We start from the raw sequence: 22,645 nt of genomic DNA, 5'->3' as shown, positions 1-22,645 counted from the left end.
GCGCGATATGAGTCTCTCTACATGTTTGTAAACACATAATAGTTACAATTTATAATAGACGTATGAACTTCCTCTTCCCACATGGGAACTCCGTAATGAAGATTTTTATAAAGACACAAATAAGATTTACGCTCGCAATAAAACTTTATAGGTTATCTATTTGCCCACCAGCCGGGATATGCGTTCACACATCAATAGCATGAAGTCATAAAAGCTCGCGCTAACCGGAAAACTGAAACCAAACTACTGAAGTATGCACTTACAAGACGGAATAAAATTGTTATTATTGTAATTTAATTGAATAAGACCGTAAAAAGTTCCGATAAAATTAAAATAAGATAAGGTGTCTATACTTTTCGATAGGCGATCAGTCAAGGAAGATTCAATTAGTATAATTATCGTGACTTAATTAGACTATTTGTCTTTGACATTAAATTAAGTGCATTACAGAAGGCCTAGCACGAGGCGCAAGACGCGCAAGCCAACACGTGACAAAAGTTTTGCGTCGCGTTCATTCACGCAACTTGCTTGGACTGCAAGTGCGACGGAAAACTTTTCTCAAGTCTTGACGTGGGCGTCTTGCGCTCCGTGCGAGACTAGCAGAAGTACACTCAATAACCCACCACCCTCCCCTTCCAGAGTGAATCCTGCGACTCGGGCGACTGGGGCTGGGCGGGGCTGGAGGAGGGCGGCGCGCGCGTGCCGGCGCTGGTGTCCGCCTGCCTCGCGCACCTGCGCCGCCACGGCCTGCGCACGCTCGGCCTGTTCCGAGTGTCCGCCAGCAAGAAGAGAGTGCGCCAGGTTTGTGGGTAGCTGCTGGTTGGTTGTGGGCTCCTGGTACATTTTGTAAGAGGGGGAAGAACGTTGGAAGTGATTTCATAGACATATGACTCAATCCGTGAGCAAGAAGAGAGTGCGACAGGTTGGTGGATAGCTGCTAGTTGTTTATGGGTTCCTGGTAGATTTGTCGGCTGAAGTAATAGGAGTGGAAGTGTTTTCATAGGCTGTGAACCCTCGGCTCGGTCCACGCAAGAAGAGAGTGCGCCACATTGAATTTTGTGGAAACTCAATAGCTTTAATAGAATTTCCAGCAAAAGTACCTACTAGGGTTGCAGAGCCATAGGAGTGTTCTCTCTGGAGCCATGTGACTCGGGCGACTGGGGCTGGGCGGGGCTGGAGGATTTCTCCAGATTGATAATTCGTAAAGGGATGACCAAGCCCTTACGCTACTGTTTAGCTTTAGTATCGCCTCATAACTAACGAACTAGCGTTTAAGTTCGAGGTGACATTGAATTTCTTCAATAACCAACAACAAAGCTAGCAAACTTCCCTAACACCTCGCTATAGTTTGGCTTCAAAATAACATTGTTACGTATAAATCGAAACAGTGTAAGTAGCTGACAAAATTAGACGTTGAGAGCGCAGCTGCAATCTTACACCGACTGTAGGCTGACCCACTTACTACTATGTAGCGTGAGATATGGGAGGTGGAATTCCCATTGTTTTCGGGGATAGAGAAGAAATAAGGATTCCTATGATTTTATGGTGATGACCATTGCAAAGAAAGCATTGGAGGACTGTGATAACCATTTGTCACGACCTAGGAATGCTACAATATGGTCATTTTTTAATTTTTATGCTTATTTTCTATTCGAATATTAATTTCAGAATAGCATCGCGCATCGTCCCGGCGTAAAACTTTACAATAGCTACTTATAATTATTATGGAATTAATTACAAGTATACTGAAGAGACTACACTCAAATACCCGTCAACATCATGGCACCCTTATTTGCTTCATAGTCGGATAAAAAGCAACAGTTTGTGCGTCCACCGCCCGGCCTACATTCGTGCCGGAATTTATAACAAAGCAGAAACATTCGAGGCAGGTAGATCTGTTTTTAGCCCGAGGAAGCACATCTATTGTTACATGTTTCACGTTTATACATACACTGTGTCATAATTATAGACGGATAGGCTGGGTTAGGTGCTGTTAGCTTGCTCTTTGATCATCCATTACTTTGATATCATGAGGGTATAATTTTATTGCCTTGCATCTTAAATCTTATATTGACTTGTTGTCTCTAGAGTCTATGGGAAAGGGGTGACTACGAGTGGGTAGGTCCCACAAATGCTTGACGCACTATCTGGTCTTTCATCTGAACATATACAATGTATGATGTATTGCATCGCATTGCGATTGTTAATTTCCCCATTGTTGTCCTCCAGGCTACCAAAACACCACAGATAATAACAATAGTTCGCAACTACAGCGGTTTCCCGACTTTTTCTTATTTTCTTTCATGATTTAACTTGATAATCTACTTCCTTCCAGCTCCGTGAAGACTGAGCGCACATTAGTTTATTAACTTCTATGCTAGGCACCGAATACTGTGGCATACCGCCGCCTTTTTAATCTCCTCACGTCATTACTTCCAGCCCTGAAGACTGAGCGCACATTGTATAGTTGATGAGATTTACTTCGAACTTATGTGCCTTACCTCTTGTTTCAATATCCTAACATCATATAACCACATGAACTCCTATTTTCTAGCCCCGTCAAGAAAGACTAAACGCACATTTATTTACTTCAAACTTATGGTAGACCTACTTCTTGACATCATGTATCTCCATCTCCCTTCCAGCTCCGCGAGGACTGGGAGCGCGGGCAGGAGTCGGCTCTGGACGCGGCGGCGTGCCCGCACGACGTGGCCACCTTACTGAAGGAGTTCCTGCGCGACCTGCCCGACCCGCTGTTGTGTAGAGACCTTTATACGGCGTTTCTGCAGACTCAGAGTTAGTATTAGCTACTTTATAGGGTGTTGCAAAAAGGGTATACTGAGCAAAAACCTTCATGTGCAGCATGTTAAATTTAAGCCCCCGAAAATGCACATTACAGCTTTCGGCTTAGTATATCTCTACCAATGCTCGTGCAATTTCTCCTTTAGATACCTAGAAGCCTAGAATGGCTGAGGATGATGACAAGAATTACTTTTTATTTTTGTCTGTCAGTAGGTATGGATAACAGTTCTAAGTCTTATCACAAATTAAAATGGTCAAAACCACATTTCCCACCCCAATTAACCCCTTCAAAACTCCTTACTTCCAGAGATCCGCAACCGGCGCCTCCAGTGGGAAGCCCTACGCCTGGTCATCCAGCTCCTCCCCGCCTCTCACAGAGACACCCTCAGCGCTCTTCTCTCGTTCCTGTCGCAACTGGCATCTCATGCGGAAGATGATCACCAGCCTGGGAACAAGATGGATGCGGCGAATCTGGCGACGGTTTTTGCGCCCAATATACTGCATCGGAATAAGCCTAATGAGGCTGCGAGGTGAGTTGAATTTATTCGCTACGAGTCAAACTTGCTACGATCTTCTTTTGTTAAATGAATTAATTTTATATGTACAGTTTAAGACAACTGTTGATGACTGTTGTTGATGATTTGAAAATATAACTTCTAAGGTATTGGCTGGTGAGCTACCTTAAAGCTTAGAACCGCTTGAAGCCTATGCCATATAATTATGATGAAGTGTTTACTTCATCACTACAAACGTTCCCACGACGAGTTGATATTGTTTTGAAATCGGAACAGAATTTTCTACGATTATCATTTCTAACATAACACTCTGACGAAAAGTGGGTGCAACAATGCACCTCTGCCTACCCCGCAAGCGAGTACATTATTACAAGGCGTGAATGTGTGTTTTTTTAATCATTTCTATAAGAAACAAAGGAAAGCTAAAGATCGCATCCAGTGGCGTGCTTTGGGAGAAGCCTACGTCCAGCAGTAGACTGCTATAGGCTGATGATGATGATGATGATGATTATGATGATGATAAGAAAAAAACCACTTAGTATGGCTTGTACTTGTAGGCCTTTACAGCTGCCCCTTTTACTTATAATATTTTACTTTTTCTTTCCGTTTCTTAGTGCCAATTTCACCATTCTCTGTTAGAGCATAACCAGGGAGTAATGGTTATCTTTTGACACATCTGTCATGAATTTTATATGGAGATGACGTTTAATTTATAATTCAATCCCTGTCGGTTGGATAACCGAGAATGGTGAAATTGGCACTTAATCTATTGAATTGGACGCTAAGAAGGAATATATCGTGGTGAGCTGAATTTCTATGCTTTATATATTTTCGGTAATTCTACATTAACCGTTTTGATAACTATCATTCATGATACTGTTACTTCTGCCTCACGATAATAAACCACCTAATCAATCTCTTTCCCCTCTTCCAGTGCCGAGCAGCTGTCCGAACGCGCCGACGTCATCAACGTGGTCCGGCAGCTCATCGAGCGCCAACACGAACTGTGGACGCTTCCCGCGGAGCAACTACACGACGCGTACATTCACCTCGCGCACACCGCGCCCAGCCACCTCCACGCGCTGCTCATGAGGCGGCACGAGTGAGTGGCTCCTCTAGGTTCCTCTAGTGTCCTCTAGGTTCCTCTAGTGTCCTCTAGGTTCATCTAGTGAGACGGCACGAGTGAGTGGTTTCCTCCTCTCTCTCTCTCTGGTTTTAAGTCGAAGGACCTTCCTTGTCAACCGGCTAATGGAAGCAGTGGAAGGTTAGAGAGAGTTTGTGTACAACAAAGTGTTCTGGTGTTGGAAGAAGCGTCTAGGTGTGTATCTCACTCTAGAGATGCAAGGATTGGTAACCATAGTGAAAGGAATAGCCAGTCAGATTAATTGACGCTGTCGATCCAGGTTGCGCCGGATGTCTTTAAGGTATAATTGATGAGCTACTCAAGGAGCATCCTTTCGAACACCACAGTTCAGTCATCATATAATTTAATCATATTTTCTTCTTCCAGATGTGCATCGGAGCGTGTGAGCGGGCGTCCAGACGACATAGAGGCGGAGGCGGGCTCGCGGCGCACGTGGTCGCGCGAGGAGTGCCTGCACGGCGGCGCCGCCACCGGGGGACCCGACCCGGACAGACCTGACAGGTTGGTATGATGCTGACAGGTGTATATAGTGTCTGACAGGTGTATATAGTAGCTGACCACATGCTGGTACATCATCGCTAGTATAGGCGCTGACAGGTAATGTTACTGGCTACGATGCGAGCTCGCATCACGCGAGACGTCTCGCTCTCTTCTGTGGAACACAGAAGAACGAAAGGTTGACGTTTTTCAATGCATTATAAGCGCTGACAGGTACCAAGAGTCCTTTTGGGTCGCTGCGCCAGCGGAGTAAACTACCTATACTTACGGACAGAAAGCTATAGATCGCATCCAGTGTCGTGCTTTGATAGAAGTCCATCCGTCCAGCAGTGGACTGCTATAGCCTGAAGAAGAAGAAGAAGGTATAGTAACTGAAGACAGCACATGAGGCGGAGGCGGGCTCGCGGTGCACGTGGTCGCGCGAGGAGTGCCTGCACGGCGGCGCCGCCACCGGGGGACCCAACCCGGATAGACCTGACAGGTGTGTGTGCTGCTGACAGGAAGGTCACTGGTGTATGTGGTGGGTAGTATAGGTGTTGACAGGTGAAAATGATAGCTGGTGTAAGTGCTGATGATGTGATGAGAGGTGACAACAACTAAAAAGAAGATGATTACTCTAATAAAAGTGTTCTTTCTGTCTGGCGTAGATTGTGTGCAGACCGTCCTGACACCCTGACACATAATTACTAGCCAGGACGCAACCCGTTTTTTAAAACTAACTAATAAAAAAATATAGTGACCTGTAGCTCTCGACATATTGGTCATAAACTACAGGCACTATACCTTCAGTCAGTCAACAGTCTGACATCAGGGATCCATGGAGCAGTGAATCTAGCCGCTGAAGCGTATAGCCACAACATCAACCATCAACAGCTCCAGCACCTGTTAGGACATCAAGAAGGGGCTCGCCACCCCGAGGCGACTCTCCTGTGGCTGATAAACTAATGTTGTTTCTTCCACAGACGTGGAGACAAAACGTACCAGCGCACACGGCGGCCTCGAGACGCCACGTCCGATACGTCAAGTGTCTCCTCCGCCATGACTATTGTCACAAGGTACCTAACTAATATCCTCAGCCAATAAGATATTATAATCGTCCAATCTTAAATTATGATAACCAGTCTTAAGCAGCTGGACGGACCCATTGCTTCTTCCAAGGAGCACCACAATACTCTGCCACGAGCATTCTCATCCCGAGTCATCCCACTATTGTTCGATTGTCTACTCACGAACTTGACTATAAAACAGTTTGGCTGAACGAAAGAAGCGTCCCTCAGTGACGTATCAACTTCTACACGTGAAAAACTGGTTTGATTGGCTTCATCCTTTTAACACGGTGACAAGGCCTAGACTACCAGTGTCTGACCAACATGCTAAGAGAGTCTGTGGAGTCAGAAAGACAAGACACCCACGTAATACTCCTTTCTTCCCTCCAGAGTGCGTTCATCAGCGGAGGAGTGCGGGAGCAGCGGCGTGGCGTGCTCGGCGCCGTCCGACCCCGCGTCCAACGAACACGACTCGTGTGACTCTAGCAGCGACTTCAATGAGGTGAGATTGTAGGAAAAGCTATAGATGCTGGTGTGCTTTGGGAGAGGCCTAGGTCTAAGGGAGGACTGCTATAGGATGAAGATTATGATGATGAAGATTGGATGAAAGAAGAAATATAACCACAAGCCACGGTTGGCAAGGCTCTTTTATCTGGACACAAGAGGAGCCTATGAGTCAGTCACAGTGCGTAATAGCATTTAGTGGCCTTTAGGTAGGCCAAGAAAATAATTGGTAAATAAAAACCTAGATAAGAAATAACACTTTTGATTCCGGTGAGGTCGCTTGCCCGAATAGCAGTAGCAAAAATTTTGTCCGAAATGCGTATCTTGACATGGCAGTACAACCTCAAATGATAAAGTTTGTAAGGACGTTTGTTACTCTTTCACGCGAAAACTTCTGAATGGAATTTGATGAAACTCGGTAGCTAACATCCTGGATTAACATATTGCCATATGTACCTAAGTGGAGTTTTTGTTAATGTTTCATCTTCTCCAGGTGCTCGGAGTATCGGACGACGACAGCTGCGTGATAACAGCATCACTCCACATCGGCGGCATGTTCCGCCCCGCGCCCCCCCCGCGCCGCCGCTCCGCCTCCGCCGAGGACGAGCACCAGCGGGACTCCGCCGTGGGCAGCAGCAGCCCAGGTATGTGTTATACAGGGTGTTGCAACAGTGGTATACTGAGGTGAAAGGGAGTGACTGAAGTGGGGTGGCTTCTACGTTTATTACTACTTTTGGTGGCTATGAAGCCCTATTCTGTACTTCAAGCGCCAGTAGCGGGACTCCGCCGTGGGCAGCAGCAGCCCAGGTGGGATTTGTTATTTATGTGTGTTAGGATGGGTTGGCGACTGTATCGACAAGATTGGTGGCATTTAACACTACATTACAATATTAAGGGCCCGTACAGGGTGACGTGCCGCGCCAATTTTGGGTTTTCAATGCTCTTCACACAGCACACGCAGTGACACGCACACATGTAAGTTTGCACAGTGGGTCGATAAACTTTTACTCGCAAACTTTATTGACAATTATGTTCAAGTACATTTTGGGTGATTTTAGGGTAAGTAAGTTTAATTGACAACATTTCAAAATTTTATACAGTTAAAATTCGAAAACCATTTAGAGATATGGCTCTAATATTCACAAAAAAAAATGTTTCCGATTTTTCTATTTATTTATTTCAGAGAAAAACATAAAAATCTAAATTATCATTCGTGACATCACGATGTGGCATAATAATTAAACGCGCTTTTACTTCTAAAACATGAACAACAAAAAAACATGTTATGTCACTTTGACAATGACAATGACAAACATCACTCAAATGTCTGTCACTTTTATGTGTCCTTGTCAATGACGGAAGTTCGTGATTGGTCCTTGCCACAAAATAAAGTTGAAGTTGAAGTTGATTGGTCCTTTGTTCATGTCATCCAACTTTTTTTTTTAGGTTAGGCAGACAACGAAAATATTTTTATCCAAAGCCTCGACGTGACGTCACTCATACTATAAATATTTTGAACTTTGAAATTAAAAAAATATATTAAAACATAGAAATATTAAGAAATAAAAAATACGGGTCATCTAAATTTGTGATATCTCGTCGAAAATAAAATAAAATCGGTGAGCATTTTATTTGAAATGTTGTCAATTCTTACTTACACTGGTAGGCACCAGGAAAGAGTAGAAATTAATAGGGGTGCCACTTTACTCTATACTCGGAACCCGATTAGCTTTCTCAAACAAGTGTGGTATTTACTTGTAGAAAGGTAACTACAAGTATTAAAGTGTAGATAATAAGTTTCGGGCATCCTCCAGCCAACTGAACCCCGACGACAAAGCAAAGTAAATACATAGTATCGCAAAAGGGCTATACTAAGCCAAAAGGGGATGACTCAAGGGGTCATTCTGAACAACTTTTGTTCTACGCGATTTGCAAATTCGCGAAAAAAAATATTCGTTTTCCATGGTAAAAAGTCCCATGTCCAATAAAGTTTCTATGAAAAAGGTTTTTTTTTGTTAATTTCCAAAACTCGTAGAGCAAAAGTTCAGAATGACCCCCTGTCTTACTCCTTTTTATCCGACTGCCGAAGGAGGAGGGTAATGTTTTTTGATTGTATGTATGTATGTTTGTCTGTTTCTTTGTTCCCTCCTGTAGCCTAAACGGCTTGATAGATTTTGATGTATGAGGTATTGTTAGAAGCGTATTGATGGCGCGATGGTTAAAGGCTATGTGACGTTCCATTAAAATGTACATAGCGCCCTCTAGAGGACATAACGTGATGATCGAAAAAATAATAATTCAACTTTGCCGTGTAAGGTATCAAATGAAAGGGCTTGATTTTCACATTACAAAAATATGCATATTGAAGGTATTTAAATAACAACACCAAAATTATTGAAATAAAAAATGATCATGAACTACTGACGTAAAATTTCATAAAATAAAAACAACTAAAAAGTTACAAATAAAAAAATACAATTATAAACAAACGAAAAACCCGACTGTACGCTAAAAACATGAAAACAAGTCCCAATGTTAATGGAAAGTATCGCAGGCGGGGACCAACTTGACCGCCACTCAAGGCCGTTTTCTAAGTAACATTCAGCTAAATGGTGAACCCTCTGCTGGTCCCCGCCTACGATACTTTCCATTAACATTGGGACTTTTTTTCATCTTTTTAGCGTGCAGTCGGGTTTTTTGTTTGTTTATAATTTGTTTAGTACTATATGTACGGGCGTCCTGTTGCCGGTACAAGTATTTGTGGTGGAGAAATTGGTTGTTGTAATGTAAAGGCGATGTTACCTTGTTGATGGTCTTTATTGGACTGACGTAAATAATGTTAGTATTAATGTGTGTGTTAGGAATCATGTTACATTAGGCATATGTGTGCAGCTTGCTCGTACATGCTCCCGACTCAAAAGATGAGACAAATCTAAGATATGAATCAAAAGTAAATATTATTATGTGAGCTTTAACTAAATATCTAATGTCTTAAATATTTCACCTTAAATATGTCAATGTAATATATCAACTTAAATATTTCAACTTAAGGAGGTAAGGTAACTATTTGAACTTAAATATGTCAACTTAAGTAATTCATCTTAAATATATCATGTAAGTATATAAATGTCAACTTAAATATATCATGTATGAATGTTAACTTAGATAGTATGAATTATGAAATGGTATGTTTGACTTGTGGAGGCGGGGAGCACGCCTTGTCGGCCGTCCCCGGGGCGTGCGGGCGTGGCAGGGGGGGCGCGCGCGGCGGGGCGGCGGGGCGCGGGGGGTGTGCGCCTTCCAGCACCGCCATCTCGACGTCACCTTGGCTTGGTTCTCCATCATGTACCTTGTTCGTCTTTCTTCTCAGACATTCTCTTTTCGCTTTCTGATAGCCGACTAGGACGGAAGAGATTGCGATGAAAGCTGTCAGACAGTATATCAGCGTGTAGTGATGAGTGTTATTGTACTGTGCATCTTCATTGAACTTCTGTTGTTCGTCCTTGACTGCATCAATTCTCTGTTTCAATTCTCTCAGTGTCTCAGAGTGATCCTCTGGCTGCAGGATATGCTGATTTGATCTGTTGATTAGCTGATTAATCTGCGGTATATCTAGTGCAGCTGTGTTCTCATTCATAAACATCTTGTTGTGGAAGTCATTGTATGAATGTATGGTGAAGTTGTCATTCTTCAATATGCAACCTTGACCCAATGTGATAAGGCCAGTTCCGTGTAGAGTGGCTGGCGTCATGTCGGCTGGGCAGAATATGCGCACGCTGCAGTCTCGCCGACAGCTGTACAGCCACGCGCCGCGGCGGTGTAACTGGATCCATTTGTCGGAGTATTGTTGTAGCTCCGTTTTACATGTCGTTATCTTATCTTTGTTTATAATAACTTGAGCTTCACATATAGCGTCGCTGCTTTTGAGGTCGTATATTGGTTGTAACAGCGAGCAGAGCAGCCTTTCAGTGAAGTGTACGCATCTGTGTATATCTTCGTCGTGAAAAAGAATTATCTTGTCCTTTTTTAAGTTTGTTGTTATGTACTTCGCTGTTGGAATAATGCTGACTGAAGTTTTTCCATGTTGTTGAGGTATTGTTATTGTTTTGTGTAGCTCGTAGCTGTCCTTGTTGACGAGCGGGATTTTGACTTCAAATATCATGTAATTAGATGTCATTCTTGAATGAACGCGTAGAAGTCTGTACATCTCTGGAATGTTTTCTTCGCCATTCACAGCTGGTAGCGTCAAATCATTTGGTATGTGTCTCGCTATTATGTTTAGTTGTTGTTGAAGTTGTTCCGGTCGTAGTAGCTGTGTGTCGACTCTCCCGTGATGCAGGTCTGTTAGCGTTTCCACTAGCGTGTGTTGAATGCGTCGCAGGTTGGCGAGCATGCTGGCGGCGGCGACGGCGCTGGCGGTGAAGGATGCGGCGCCCGCGCGGACCAGCTGCACCTGCGCCTGCAGGCTCACGAAGTGCTCGTCTATGATCTGGAACTGTTTGTTCATCACTTCTTCATTTCTCTTCAGTATGTTGTATTCACCTTCTGTGATGGATATCTGTTCCTTATATAAGTTCATCATGTTGTTCTCATTTTTTGTAATGGAGCTTATGTCGTGCTCGTACTTTTCGGCGAACGTTGAATCTAGTACTCCGAACATTGCGTTCGCTATGTATCCGACACCGTTGATTAGTCCGCGTCGGTATCGTTGTTGATGTTGTGTTTGTAGGAATGTGTTGAAGTGTTGTAATTCGCTGACGTCATGTTTCAGTTGTGATGCCATTGCCATTATATCTGTTTGGTTTTGGCTGTTACTTAGAGTATGATCCACGTATTTTTCTATGTATGTGCACGCCCGCCAGTAGGTAGTCATGTTGTAGAACACTATCATTTTCCATTCATCCTGTATCATCTGTACGTCAGCAATTTTATCGAAGTAAATCAGTGTCTCTGGATTTAGTTGTGTTATGTTGAATGATGGTTGAGATGCAGATGGGCTGTTCGCTGTCATCAGTACCAGTAGAGTTGTGAAGATGTAGGAGGTGAAGCTCCTTTTGTTAGTGGTCTTCCTCTTTTGTTTTGGTGCACTATCATCATTTTTGTTCTTGTCTTCTTCTTTGTTGTTAGAAGATGAGTTCCATTGTTGCTCTTCTGTCGGCAGCAATGAAAGTTTTGTTATGGGTCGCTTCATGTAGCCGTTTTTTGTCTTCAGCATGACCACTCGTACTAGATTGTCTTTGCCAAGATAGATCTCGGTGACTCTTCCCATGTGCCATTTAGCGGGTGGTGCGTTGTCTTCCTTTATGAGCACCACATCACCGACTTCCAGATTTTTTGTTGGTCTATTCCACTTACACCTTTTCTGTAGTGTTGATAGGTATTCGGATGACCAGGCCTTCCAGAAGCTCTTGTGCATGTGTTCGACTAATTGCCATCTGGTTCTTATGTTGAACGTTTCAGTTTCAGATGTTAATGAGGATGACAAAATTGGGCCTCCGACCAGGAAGTGACCTGGTGTAATGTAGTCCAGGTCTTCGATGTTTTCTGTCAGTGGTATTAGAGGTCTAGAGTTGAGACATGCTTCAATCTGGCCTAGCAGCGTCGAGAATTCTTCGAAGGTGAGTTTTTGTTCTCCGATGACGCGTTTGAGGTGGTATTTCATACTCTTCACGGCTGCCTCCCACAAGCCTCCAGCTGTAGGCCACGCGGGTGCATTGAAGTGCCATTCTATTCCCATGTTGGAAATGCTGTTGATGAAGTCTGTGTTGATGTAGGTCTGTAATGCTGCTTTGTATTCCTTTGTTAGGGTTTTTGCAGCTGCGACAAAGTTTCCGCCGTTGTCGCTGTATACGTGTTTCGGCCTGCTCCGTTTGCTGCAGAAGCGTGAAAACGCTCCCAGAAATGATGTAGAGCTGAGGTCTGATACCAGTTCGAGATGAATGGCCTTGGTGGAAAGGCACACGAAGACGGTTATGTACCCCTTGGATGTTCGTATTCCTCTCCCTTTGTTGGCCTTGACCTCCACTTGTCCTGTGAAGTCTACGCCCGTGTGTGTGAATGGGCGGGAGGGCATCACTCTCGGTGCAGGTAAGTCGGACATCATCTGATTGTTTTTTGAGGCAGTGAAGCGAGTGCATTTTACACACCGCCTTATCTGTTTCTTCACTGTTCGGCCACCTCCAATTATCCAATATTTTTGGTAGAGATGCGCCAATGTCAGGCGAGCTCCTCCGTGGAGAGTAGCTATGTGAGCTTGTTGTATGAGCATGTCTGTTAGCTTGACGTTGTTCAGCAGAATGATTGGATGCTTTTGACCTTCTGATAGTGTCGAATTCTTGAGTCGGCCTCCAACCCTCAGTATTCCTTGTTTATCCATGTAGGGATTTAGCTGTAGTAATCTGCTCTTGTTCTTTACAGTATTTGTTTGAAGTAATTCTATTATTTCTTCTTGAAAGCAACTTGTTTGCGCGGCTTTGATAATTGTTGAGTGCGCGTCGTCTAATTCCATTGTTGTCAAGTAGGCAGTCAGCGACCGCTCGGCGGGTTTTGCTGTGCGAGCGTTTTTGATGAATCGCTTGACCCATGACGTAACACGCATGACGTGTTGTATAGAGCTGTGTTTTTCAATAAGTCCCAATATTATTGAAGACGATGTTTGCATGGCAGATGCGACTTTTGTTGTTTTCATCTCAAGTTGTGGCGGTTTGATTTCGGGAGTGTATTTTTCTGTCTTGTTTTCATCTGTTTTCAGCCAAGTTGGGCCTTGCCACCACAACGCATGTGATGAGAGTTGGGACGGGGACAGCCCTCGACTTGCGCAGTCAGCAGCGTTGTCTTCGGATCTTGTGTGTCCCCAACAGGATGCTGGCATGGTTTCCACTATTTCGCGCACTCTGTTGGCTACGAATGTCTTCCAGCGGGACGTGTCGCCTTGCAGCCAGCCTAGAACTACCATAGAATCAGTCCATCCGTGTTTTGTGACCTCGGGCTTATCGATTGATTCGATGACCTTTTTCATGAGTAGCGCCAATAGTTGTGCAGCGCATAGTTCTAGGCGTGGAAGTGACACGGACTTGTTTAGTGGGGCAAGTTTTGTCTTCGCCGCCACCATCCTGATGACAATGTTTCCGGTGACGTCGGTGGTTTTACAGTAGATGACGCAGGACATTGCCTTTTCGGATGCGTCACTAAAACCATGTAGTTCGACGTTGCTGTTCATGTCACCTATCCATCGGTGAATCTTAATTTGTTCGATGTGTGACATCTCGGATCTGAACTGTAGCCACTCTTTCTGTAGTGTGGCCGGAAGTGGTTCATCCCAGTTGTTTCGGTTAATTGTCCAAATGTGTTGAAACAGTATTTTCGCTTTTACTGTAACTGGCGATAACCAGCCGAGCGGGTCATATAACTTCGACATGTCCGATAGCAATGACCGCTTCGTAATTTGTTTGTCAGCATTTTTCGCTTGCTCGTTTATGTTGTGTTCAAATGTAAACTCGTCGGTACAAGGGTTCCATTTTAATCCCAATGTCTTGTTTGATTGAGCGTGCTTGAAATTGAGCATGTTTTCGCTGATCTGGCCTCTGTCTAAGTGTTCCAGAAGTCTGGGATCGTTGCTGGTCCACTTGCGTAGATTAAATCCACCTCCATGTAGTAGGTCGATCAGCTGTTGTTGTGTTATTTTTGCGTCAGCGATATTGTTGTTTCCCGCCAATAAGTCGTCGACGTAAAGTTGTTGGTCTAACGTGTTTATGGCGAGAGGATAATTGTGTCCGTCATCTTGAATCAGCTGTTTGACGGTTCTCATCGCAAGGTACCCAGCAGCCTTCAGGCCGTATGTTACTCTTGTGATTTGGTACTCTTTGATGGGTTCTGTGTTGTTGTTTCTCCAGACAATTTTTTGTAAATGTTGGTCCTCTTCCTGTACGAGAACTTGCCTGTAGAATTTTTCTATGTCAGCAGTGTAGACATACTGATATTGTCTCCATCGTATGAGCATTGTTTGCAGGTCTTGTTGTAGATTTAGGCCGCATTCCATCAACTCGTTAAGACTGTGCCCTGTGCTTGACTTATTCGAGGCGTTGAATACGACACGAAGTGGCGAAGTTTGAGATTCAGCTCGGATTACGCCATGGTGAGGTAGAATGAAGCTGGGTTCTCTCGGCATTGTGCATTGTTTCATGTGATCCAGGTCTATGTATTCTTGTATGAATTGCTTGTACTTATGTTGCAACTCTTTGTCTCTGGCGAATCTTCTTTCCAGCTGTTTGAACTGTGCCACAGCTTGAGGTTTGGTTGATCCCAGGTGTTGCTCAAATCCAGGCTTCATAGGTATTTTTACTGAATATCTGCCCTCGGAATTCCTTTTAGTTGTCGTTTTGTATAATTGTTCACAGTAGTCGTCAGGCGGTGTCGCGTTGCTTGTACTTGATTGTGTTATTTCCTCCATTTCCCAGAACTGTGCGATGTCTTCGATATTGTTTACTACAGCGTTGCAGTTGAATGTCTTTACGTTGCCGTATAGAATCCATCCAATTTTTGTTTGCTGAGCGATGGGTGCTTGTAGCGATCCTCGTAGGATACAGTCCATCACTATTTCAGAGTAGACACTCGCGTCTAGTAGTATGTCGACTGGCCTTGAAATGTTGTACTCAGGGTCAGCCAGCTGGAGATTCTGTATGTGAGACCATGGTCTCTGCTCGAAGGTGCTGTTGGGCAGGTTGTTCAGGACCTTAGTCATCACGAGCGCTTCTGTTGAGATTGTGTAATCATCGTACAAGGAACTGCAGAATAGTTGAACGACACCTCTACTGTGGTTTGATACTGTGCCGACTCCGGACACTGTTGCATTCATGTGTTTCCTTGGTAGGCCAAGCCGCTGTGCTGCGTTTTCTGTGATGAGGCTTACTTGCGAGCCTTGGTCCAGTAATGCTCTCATTTGGATGTAGGTACCATTGGATGACATTACTTTGAGTTGTACGGTTGCCAACAAAACGTCGAATTCACCGGCTACGTGATTGGTACGTGGTTACGTTGACTTGAAGTAGTCGGCTTGTTTGTTAGCTTTGGCTTCTCGGATGTCAAGTTGTATATTTCATGCAGCGACGTGTGATGTTGGCCGTTGCATTCTTTGCACCGTTTCGTAGAATTGCACTGTTTGTTTCCGTGGCAGTATAAGCAGTTTTTGCACACGTTTAGTTGCGAAATTGTTCTACATTTTGTTTCCGGCGCCATACTTGTGAATTGTTCGCAATGAAATAATATGTGTTCATTTTTGCATAAGGGACAATGTCTTCCTTGTTTTGTATGATAAACTCCCTTTGATTGAAAGATTTTTGTCCTCCCGTGCTGTTGGAAGTTGAATGTTGAAGATTTAGGGGTGGACTCCTTAGCTTGTTGTTGCTGTTGTTTGGTAGTCGAAATCTTCTTGTTTGTTAGGGGTTCTAGAGCCACGAACTTGCTTTCCAGGAAGTCCATCAACTCGTCGAATGTAGGTAGATCCCTGGGGGCCTTTCTGGTCTCCATGTAGGAAGCGTATGTATCGGGGTCCAGTTTCTCGGTCACGATGTGGACTAAGATGGGGTCCCAGGAGAGAGTGTCGATCCCAAGGTTCTGTATGGCGTGAATTGTTTCCATGCTGATGTCATGCAGATTTTTGAGAGCTTTTGCTGATTGTGCTTGTATCGGCGATTGATTCATGAAGATTTGTATTTGATGAGTGAATAGAGACTGTTTGTTGTCGTAACGATGTGTTAGAATTTCCCAACACGTATCATAGTTGTCAGATGAGATGCAGAGATGTTGCACGAGACGCTCCGCTTCTCCCTTCAGCTTCCCCTTAAGGTGTTGCATTTTTTGGGCCTTAGACAAAACAGGGTTGTTATGAATTGCACCTTGGTAGAGATCCACGAATGTTGTCCACGTGGAATAGCTTCCAGAGAATGTAGGTATTTCAATCTGAGGTGTGGCCGAAAATTGGTGAATGCTGGCGGTTAACTTACGGTTGAGTGTTCTTTTAGTTTGTTCGTAAAGTTTTTCTTGTTTGGAGAATTCTGACTCGTAAGATAAGTCCGAACCGGCGAGTATGTTGTCGATTTGCCAATGTAGTTCGTCGATGACCTTCCAGCGAGATTCCAGCATCTTGATCTTGTCTTCCATCTCCCACTTTTCAGTTAAAGCTTCAATATCGATGCCTTTGATGACTCGAAGAAGTGCTCTGAAGTTTGTAGCTTGTTGGTTCTTCAATTCATCGGCCTTGGAAAGGCAAGATTTCTCTTCTTTCGTCATAGTGTGCGGGGAAAACTCGACTAATGTCGTACGGATGTTATTATATTTTTCGCTCACTTTGTTGAATATGTTTTTTCTAAAGTACTCATCTGTTTTTATCTCCGATGATGTTAACTCGTTGTTGTTGTTGTTGAACTCCGCCCAAAGGCTTGTCAGCTTCTTGATGCGTTGTTCGATGTAGTCCGCTGTCTTGCGGGAAGAAGGATCCTTTTTGAAATTAATCAGAATAGTATCGATTAAATCAGCGATCTCCTTCTGTCGTTGAACCAAGTCCTCCATGTTGGACATGATGTATTGATGTAGACGCAAATGTGTTTGTTATTGCGTAGAAGTAGCGGCCGCGAATGTCTGCGAGCCAATGTTTTCGTGTCTGTTACCTCAGTACGATATGTGCACCGTCTCAATTAAGCTGGGGAGGTCCGCTGGTGGAAGGCCAACTTAACCGATTTGCTACCGCACCGAGATATGAAACACTGTAGTTGTAGTTGTAGTTGTCTTGAAGCTGTCCTGTTAGCTCCTTGTAGCTTGTGTGTAGAGCGTGAGCTGTTGTTACCCACGGGTGCGCGCGAACTTGTAAAACTGTTTCACTAGTCACTGCACTGCTGGTTCTGACCTCGTGACGATGGCGAGTGTAGCACGCACGATGTCAAAAGGTCTGTATGTTCGAAGGACCAAACTGTACGGGCGTCCTGTTGCCGGTACAAGTATTTGTGGTGGAGAAATTGGTTGTTGTAATGTAAAGGCGATGTTACCTTGTTGATGGTCTTTATTGGACTGACGTAAATAATGTTAGTATTAATGTGTGTGTTAGGAATCATGTTACATAAGGCATACGAGTATGTGTGCAGCTTGCTCGTACACTATATACCGCTTTTTCAATACCTGTAAGTACATTTTTTGGTAGCAGCATAATATTTTTACTTAATTTTAGGGTTTCGAACGTCAAAAGAAAAAAAGCAACCGTTATAGGATCTCTTTGTTGTCCGTCTGTCTGACTGACTGTCTGTCACCGCCCTTTTTCTCAGAAACGGGTAAAGATATCAAGCTGATATTTCGCATAGATAGGGAGTACCCCAAAAAAATATTATGGTACTCCCTGTCCCACACAAGTAAATTGGGGCTTATATTTTTTCCAGTTATTTTGATGTGTATCCTTTTTTTTCTTTGTTGTTTTGTATTTAAGTATGTGTTTCTTTTCTTTAAATCTGTATTTTTTTTGTTGTTGCTGTCTATGTGTCGAATAAATGTATCTTTATCTTCAAATCACGCCATCTATCGTTTGTTTTTTTTTGTGGCTACTGTCTATAGAAGAAATTCCGTCATTGACAATTTTACGTTACGAATTTATTTTTATTTATTTTATTTTTATTTTTACATTTTCGTGGAGAACCAACAGCATTTTGTTAATAAATAATTATTAATTATGAACACATAACAACTTGATGCCATTAACAGAATGAACTTAGTAAACCCAGTAAACCTAACACATCCAGAGGAAAAATAAAAAATCTTTCTCTCTCTCTGAAAAATATACTTAATAGCCTCGATGCTTTTAGCTATTAACATCTTTGAAATAAAATTGAGCCACCACCGTGTTACTGCCCTCATCAGATCCTCACGAGACCATACCTCAACCAGCACCAAGAGACTGTATTTTTGATCCCTAACCTAATGTTCGTGCGTATTGTCATCACTTAGATCCATTCGCTATATTCCTGCTCCTCATCAGACCTTTACGAGACTGTAATGTCACGAGAATATTGCACACTATCTAATTTAATTTAATGTATTGAATATACTGGAAGAATGATGCTTCCTCAATTTCAAATCAAATTATGTTGGTGTCATAAAAGTTGAAAAAGTGCAATGACAACCAATGTGCAGTGATTTTGTATCTGTACACGATAAGATCGCGAGCTGTCAGTGCTGCCTAAACCGACGTGACCCTTCTTTGGAGGCCAGCCATTAAAACGTAGTGTTCTTTTCTCTATGGGCCAGCGGCCAACTGAGTCAAACGTCACTTGTGTTTATGATTTTATAACACAGAAAGCCGCCATAGATATTTGTATGAAGATTTGAGGGAAAAAAATTGCTCAAGTTTGGGATTAATTTACACAAAATAAGTGTGTGTTTATTAAAAAACAAGGTATTTAGCGCCTAGTCCAAGCCTTTAACTTTATAATATGATAAAAATCATATGAAAATTTTTAATAATTACAACACAGTTGTTACAATACGGGAGTGTGATTTTCTGGTTTTTCGTCATATTCTGAATTTTATTTACAGTTATCCAAAATCATTTAATTGAATTCGAATCATTCAGCACCTAGCTAGACTCTTCGGCTACCTGTGTGATTTTTTTCAAGGCTGTAGAGCATCATTTACTACATAATTCTATGACAATGCCAACCCTCGATTCCCTATTGCAGACCCTTAACGCAGATAACTGTGGGTAGGTATAATAAGTATTATACAGAACATACCTGCTTATTGCTTCTTGGCAATAAGCCCGCCTTTGTGTACTTCTTACTTTTTCTGTCTTCATGTTTTTGTCTGTGTATGTTTTGTGTATACAATAAAGTGTAAATATATATAAATAAATAAATACCATAGCTCTGCGAACCTGCGTCCGCAGTTCAGGACAACGGGTTCGAATCCTGTCCAGGGCAAGTATTCGAGCGCCTGGTGTCGGTAGTTGTAATCTTATAAAATGTATCAATCTGTGTTGTAGCTATCTGTGTAGATATATCACCGACCGACACCAATAGAAAACCCTGCCTTATTTGACGTCAGGTGGCCCAATACGATTACGTCCCTTTTTATCATATTCCTACAAAACTAAACCTAACCTCCCTCCACAGGTTCAGTAATATCCCCGCTATCAGCCTCCACGGCGTCCTCGCCCCCCGCGTCGCCGCCGCCGGCCGCGCTGCGCGTCACGCTCACCTCCGCGCCGCAACTGCGCCGGACTAATATCGACCAGCTCATCGAGCTTAATAGGTAACTAACTGTCTTTAAGTGCCCAGATTTCCTCAGGTATCCTCAGGTCATTTGGAACGAATGCCTATTAAGGTCAGCCGTCGGGCAGACGCCCAGTCGGTCGGCCCCGGTATCGATGGCGTGACGTGGTGCTAGCCGACCTGCGCGAGCTTCAGGGTAGCGACTGGCAGGACACAGCACAGGACCGAGGAAAATGGCGAGTTCTTGTATGTGTGGCGCCGGACTAACATCGACCAGCTCATCGAGCTTAATAGGTAACTAATGATGATGAAATTAAGGAGTTTCCTCGGGTATCCCTCAAGGAGCTTAATAGGTAACTAATGATGAAAATAAGGGGTTTCCACTAGCGTCCACTAGTTTCCTCGGGCATCCTCCCTCCCCATTTAATTGGTTAAATCTAAATATAGCTTTAAAAATTAGGGATTTCCTCAAGTTTCCTCTGTTGTCCTCTAGTTTCCTCTCGCGTCCTCTTCCATATTATTGGTTAAACCCTTAAGCTAGTAGCCCCCGCGTCTCCGCCGCCGGCCGCGCTGCACGTCACGCTCACCTCCGCGCCTCAACTACGCCGGACTAATATCGACCAGCTCATCGAGCTTAATAGGTAATTGACTGTCTTCAAGGTTCCACCCGCCTCCAGGACCCGAGGTGTGCGGGGTTGCGCAGCCGGAATTACGAGTCCGGCTGTTTGGACCAGGGTACTACGGGCGTCCGGATCTCGAGCCCTCCACTAGCTTGCTAGTGGATCCGGACTTGGGTATGGATTCGTAGTGGCATGTGGTTAGCTACAGGGGGGGACAACGTTCGTCTGCTCGGTAAGTTTGTCACCAGGCGTCTCCCCCGTGCGCAGCTAGTGGCTCAAGTAGCGGTTTAGGACGAGGGCCGTTGATGCGAAAGAGTCACGGGGCACGTGAGTTTCCCTTATAGTTGGTCCCTAGGACTGACATCTCCGGTGCTTGACTGGATATCAAGTAGTGCGTGACGGATAGCATGCGCCGGCCGACCCAGCTGAGTAGGCTCCATGGGTAGACATGTAGGTCTGCATGTCGGGAGGTGAGCGCGCATTACAGCTCCGGTACCAGAGCGGAGATCTGGCAAATGGCTTCTCCATTGTCCCTAGTGTGGATCCCAAACACGAGTGCTCCGGATGGAGTACGGGAAGTGAGCGTGCCATCAACAGCTCCGGCACCTGTCAGGACATCAGGGAGGGGTCTCACCACCCCGAGGCGACTCTCCTAGTGAGTACTGTGGCTATACGCTGCAGCGGCTAGATCCACTGCTCCATGGATCCCTGATGTCAGACTGCCGTCTGACTGAAGGTATAGTGCCTGTAGTTTATGACCAAGTCGTCGGGAATTACAGGTACTATAAAAACAATACGTAGTTTAGAAAACGGGTATCGTGTCTTCAAGGTTCCTCGGGTGTCCTCAAGGAGCTTGATAGGTAACTGGTGATGAAAATAAGGAGTTTCCTCGTATGTCTTCTATTCTTAGTTTAGCTAAGTGGCTCTTAATAAAATCGTCAAGCTGAAGTGGTAGTAAGCCGGCTATGTATAAGTACCTATATTATGCCGTAGAAGCGATGACTTCTGGGGCAAACGGGTGCTCGAGTGGGGACCACAAACAAGGAAGTCTTGGACGCCCTCCGGCCCGACAAGGTAGTCGCTAGATGAGGAAGGCCGAGGGAAGAGTGTTGTGGCGCTCCTTGTGAAAGGCCTATGGCAGTTGAAGATTTGGGCTAACGAACTGAAGATGTATTGAATCGTGTTTCCTTTTTAATCCTCTCCACTATATCCTCTATATAACAACTGTCATCTTTCCACAGGGAACGCAACACAAGCGACGCTCGCGCGCACGTGCTGCGCCACCACGACGAGCCCAAGCCCCGCGCCCGCCCGGAGCAGCCGACCACTCTAGTCACGACGAGGCAACGGGAGCAGACCACCATGACTACCAGACAACGGGAGGAGACCACGCTCACTACCAGACATAGGTGAGGATTAGTGCAGATTACCTAGGATCCAGATGCTATAAGATGAAGCGCATAGGTGAAGAATCTAGACGGTGTATAGGTCAGATAAGTCTTTGGGCTGAAGCTGAAGGAGTCAAGTAGGCACCACGACGAGCCCAAGCCCCGCGCCCGCGCCGAGCAGCCGACCACTCTAGTCACGACGAGGCAACGGGAGCAGACCACCATGACTACCAGACAACGGGAGGAGACCACGCTCACTACCAGACATAGGTGAGTAGGAGGTCAGACTACCTAGGGTCAGGGTAGCAAGAGTGACTCTCAACTCAAAAGGATATATTCGGAAAGAATCAACGAACACTCAAGACAGTACTCTGTGGTGTAGTAACTGTAGTGTACCGGTCAGATGAATCGTTGGGGCATAAGCCATCTTCTATATCATTAGTAGATACCATTTGCATATCCAAGGTAGATCCAGAGAGTATCACTCCTCACGCTACGTTTCTTGATTCCCGACCAGAAGATTATCTGCTAGCTAACGGACTCATGTGATCTCGCTCCTATCTATCTCCTGTCTATTCTCCTACCTACTCCCACATATTTATATGTATGCTCCAGCTGAAATTTTTAACTCTTTACCCATCTCTTCTTCCCAGAGAGGAGCGGACCTCACACAGAGACGAGCGGAGAGAGAGCAAGGAGGGCACGCTGTACAAGCGAGGCGAGCTCATATCCAGCGCGCGCCCGCCACCGTGACCGATCGCCACTGTACATGTTTTATACTGCATAAATTAAATTTACGTCTATTTATCATATTTTGGCTGGTGTTTTTATTGACTGTGTTATTATTGAGATGAAATTCCTGAAATCTCCTTACGCTACTG

The 22,645-nt window shown here is 44.4% G+C and overlaps 2 protein-coding genes across 2 annotated transcripts in view; both read left to right on the top strand.

Annotated features, from left to right (window-relative positions):
- Nucleotides 1-4,972, top strand: part of LOC105391928 — a 48,337-nt gene extending 43,365 nt beyond the window's left edge. The window contains exons 5-9 of the mRNA XM_048625581.1: nt 640-801; nt 2,646-2,796; nt 3,110-3,332; nt 4,252-4,419; nt 4,828-4,972. Of these exons, the coding sequence (XP_048481538.1) occupies nt 640-801; nt 2,646-2,796; nt 3,110-3,332; nt 4,252-4,419; nt 4,828-4,972 (849 nt within the window). The remainder of the gene's footprint in view (nt 1-639; nt 802-2,645; nt 2,797-3,109; nt 3,333-4,251; nt 4,420-4,827) is intronic.
- Nucleotides 4,973-5,923: 951 nt separating this feature from the next.
- LOC125489415 lies at nt 5,924-22,576 on the top strand. The gene is made up of 6 exons (XM_048625279.1): nt 5,924-6,014; nt 6,396-6,507; nt 7,003-7,153; nt 19,658-19,796; nt 21,618-21,785; nt 22,418-22,576. The coding sequence occupies exons 1-6, from the start codon at nt 5,998-6,000 to the stop codon at nt 22,515-22,517; spliced, it is 687 nt and encodes a 228-aa protein (XP_048481236.1). The 5' UTR covers nt 5,924-5,997; the 3' UTR covers nt 22,518-22,576.
- The last annotated feature ends 69 nt before the right edge of the window (nt 22,577-22,645 follow it).

The sequence above is a fragment of the Plutella xylostella genome, chromosome 14, assembly GCF_932276165.1.
Source record: "Plutella xylostella chromosome 14, ilPluXylo3.1, whole genome shotgun sequence".
Taxonomy (NCBI): Eukaryota; Metazoa; Arthropoda; class Insecta; order Lepidoptera; family Plutellidae; genus Plutella; species Plutella xylostella.
This window is presented reverse-complemented; position numbering and strand designations above follow the sequence as displayed.

Bases quoted from the DNA above. Each gene is read 5' to 3' on its own strand.
- LOC125489415 (XM_048625279.1), top strand. The intron at 7,154-19,657 runs GTATGTGTTATA...CTCCCTCCACAG, and splicing joins CGTGGGCAGCAGCAGCCCAG to GTTCAGTAATATCCCCGCTA. The intron at 21,786-22,417 runs GTGAGGATTAGT...TCTTCTTCCCAG, and splicing joins ACGCTCACTACCAGACATAG to AGAGGAGCGGACCTCACACA.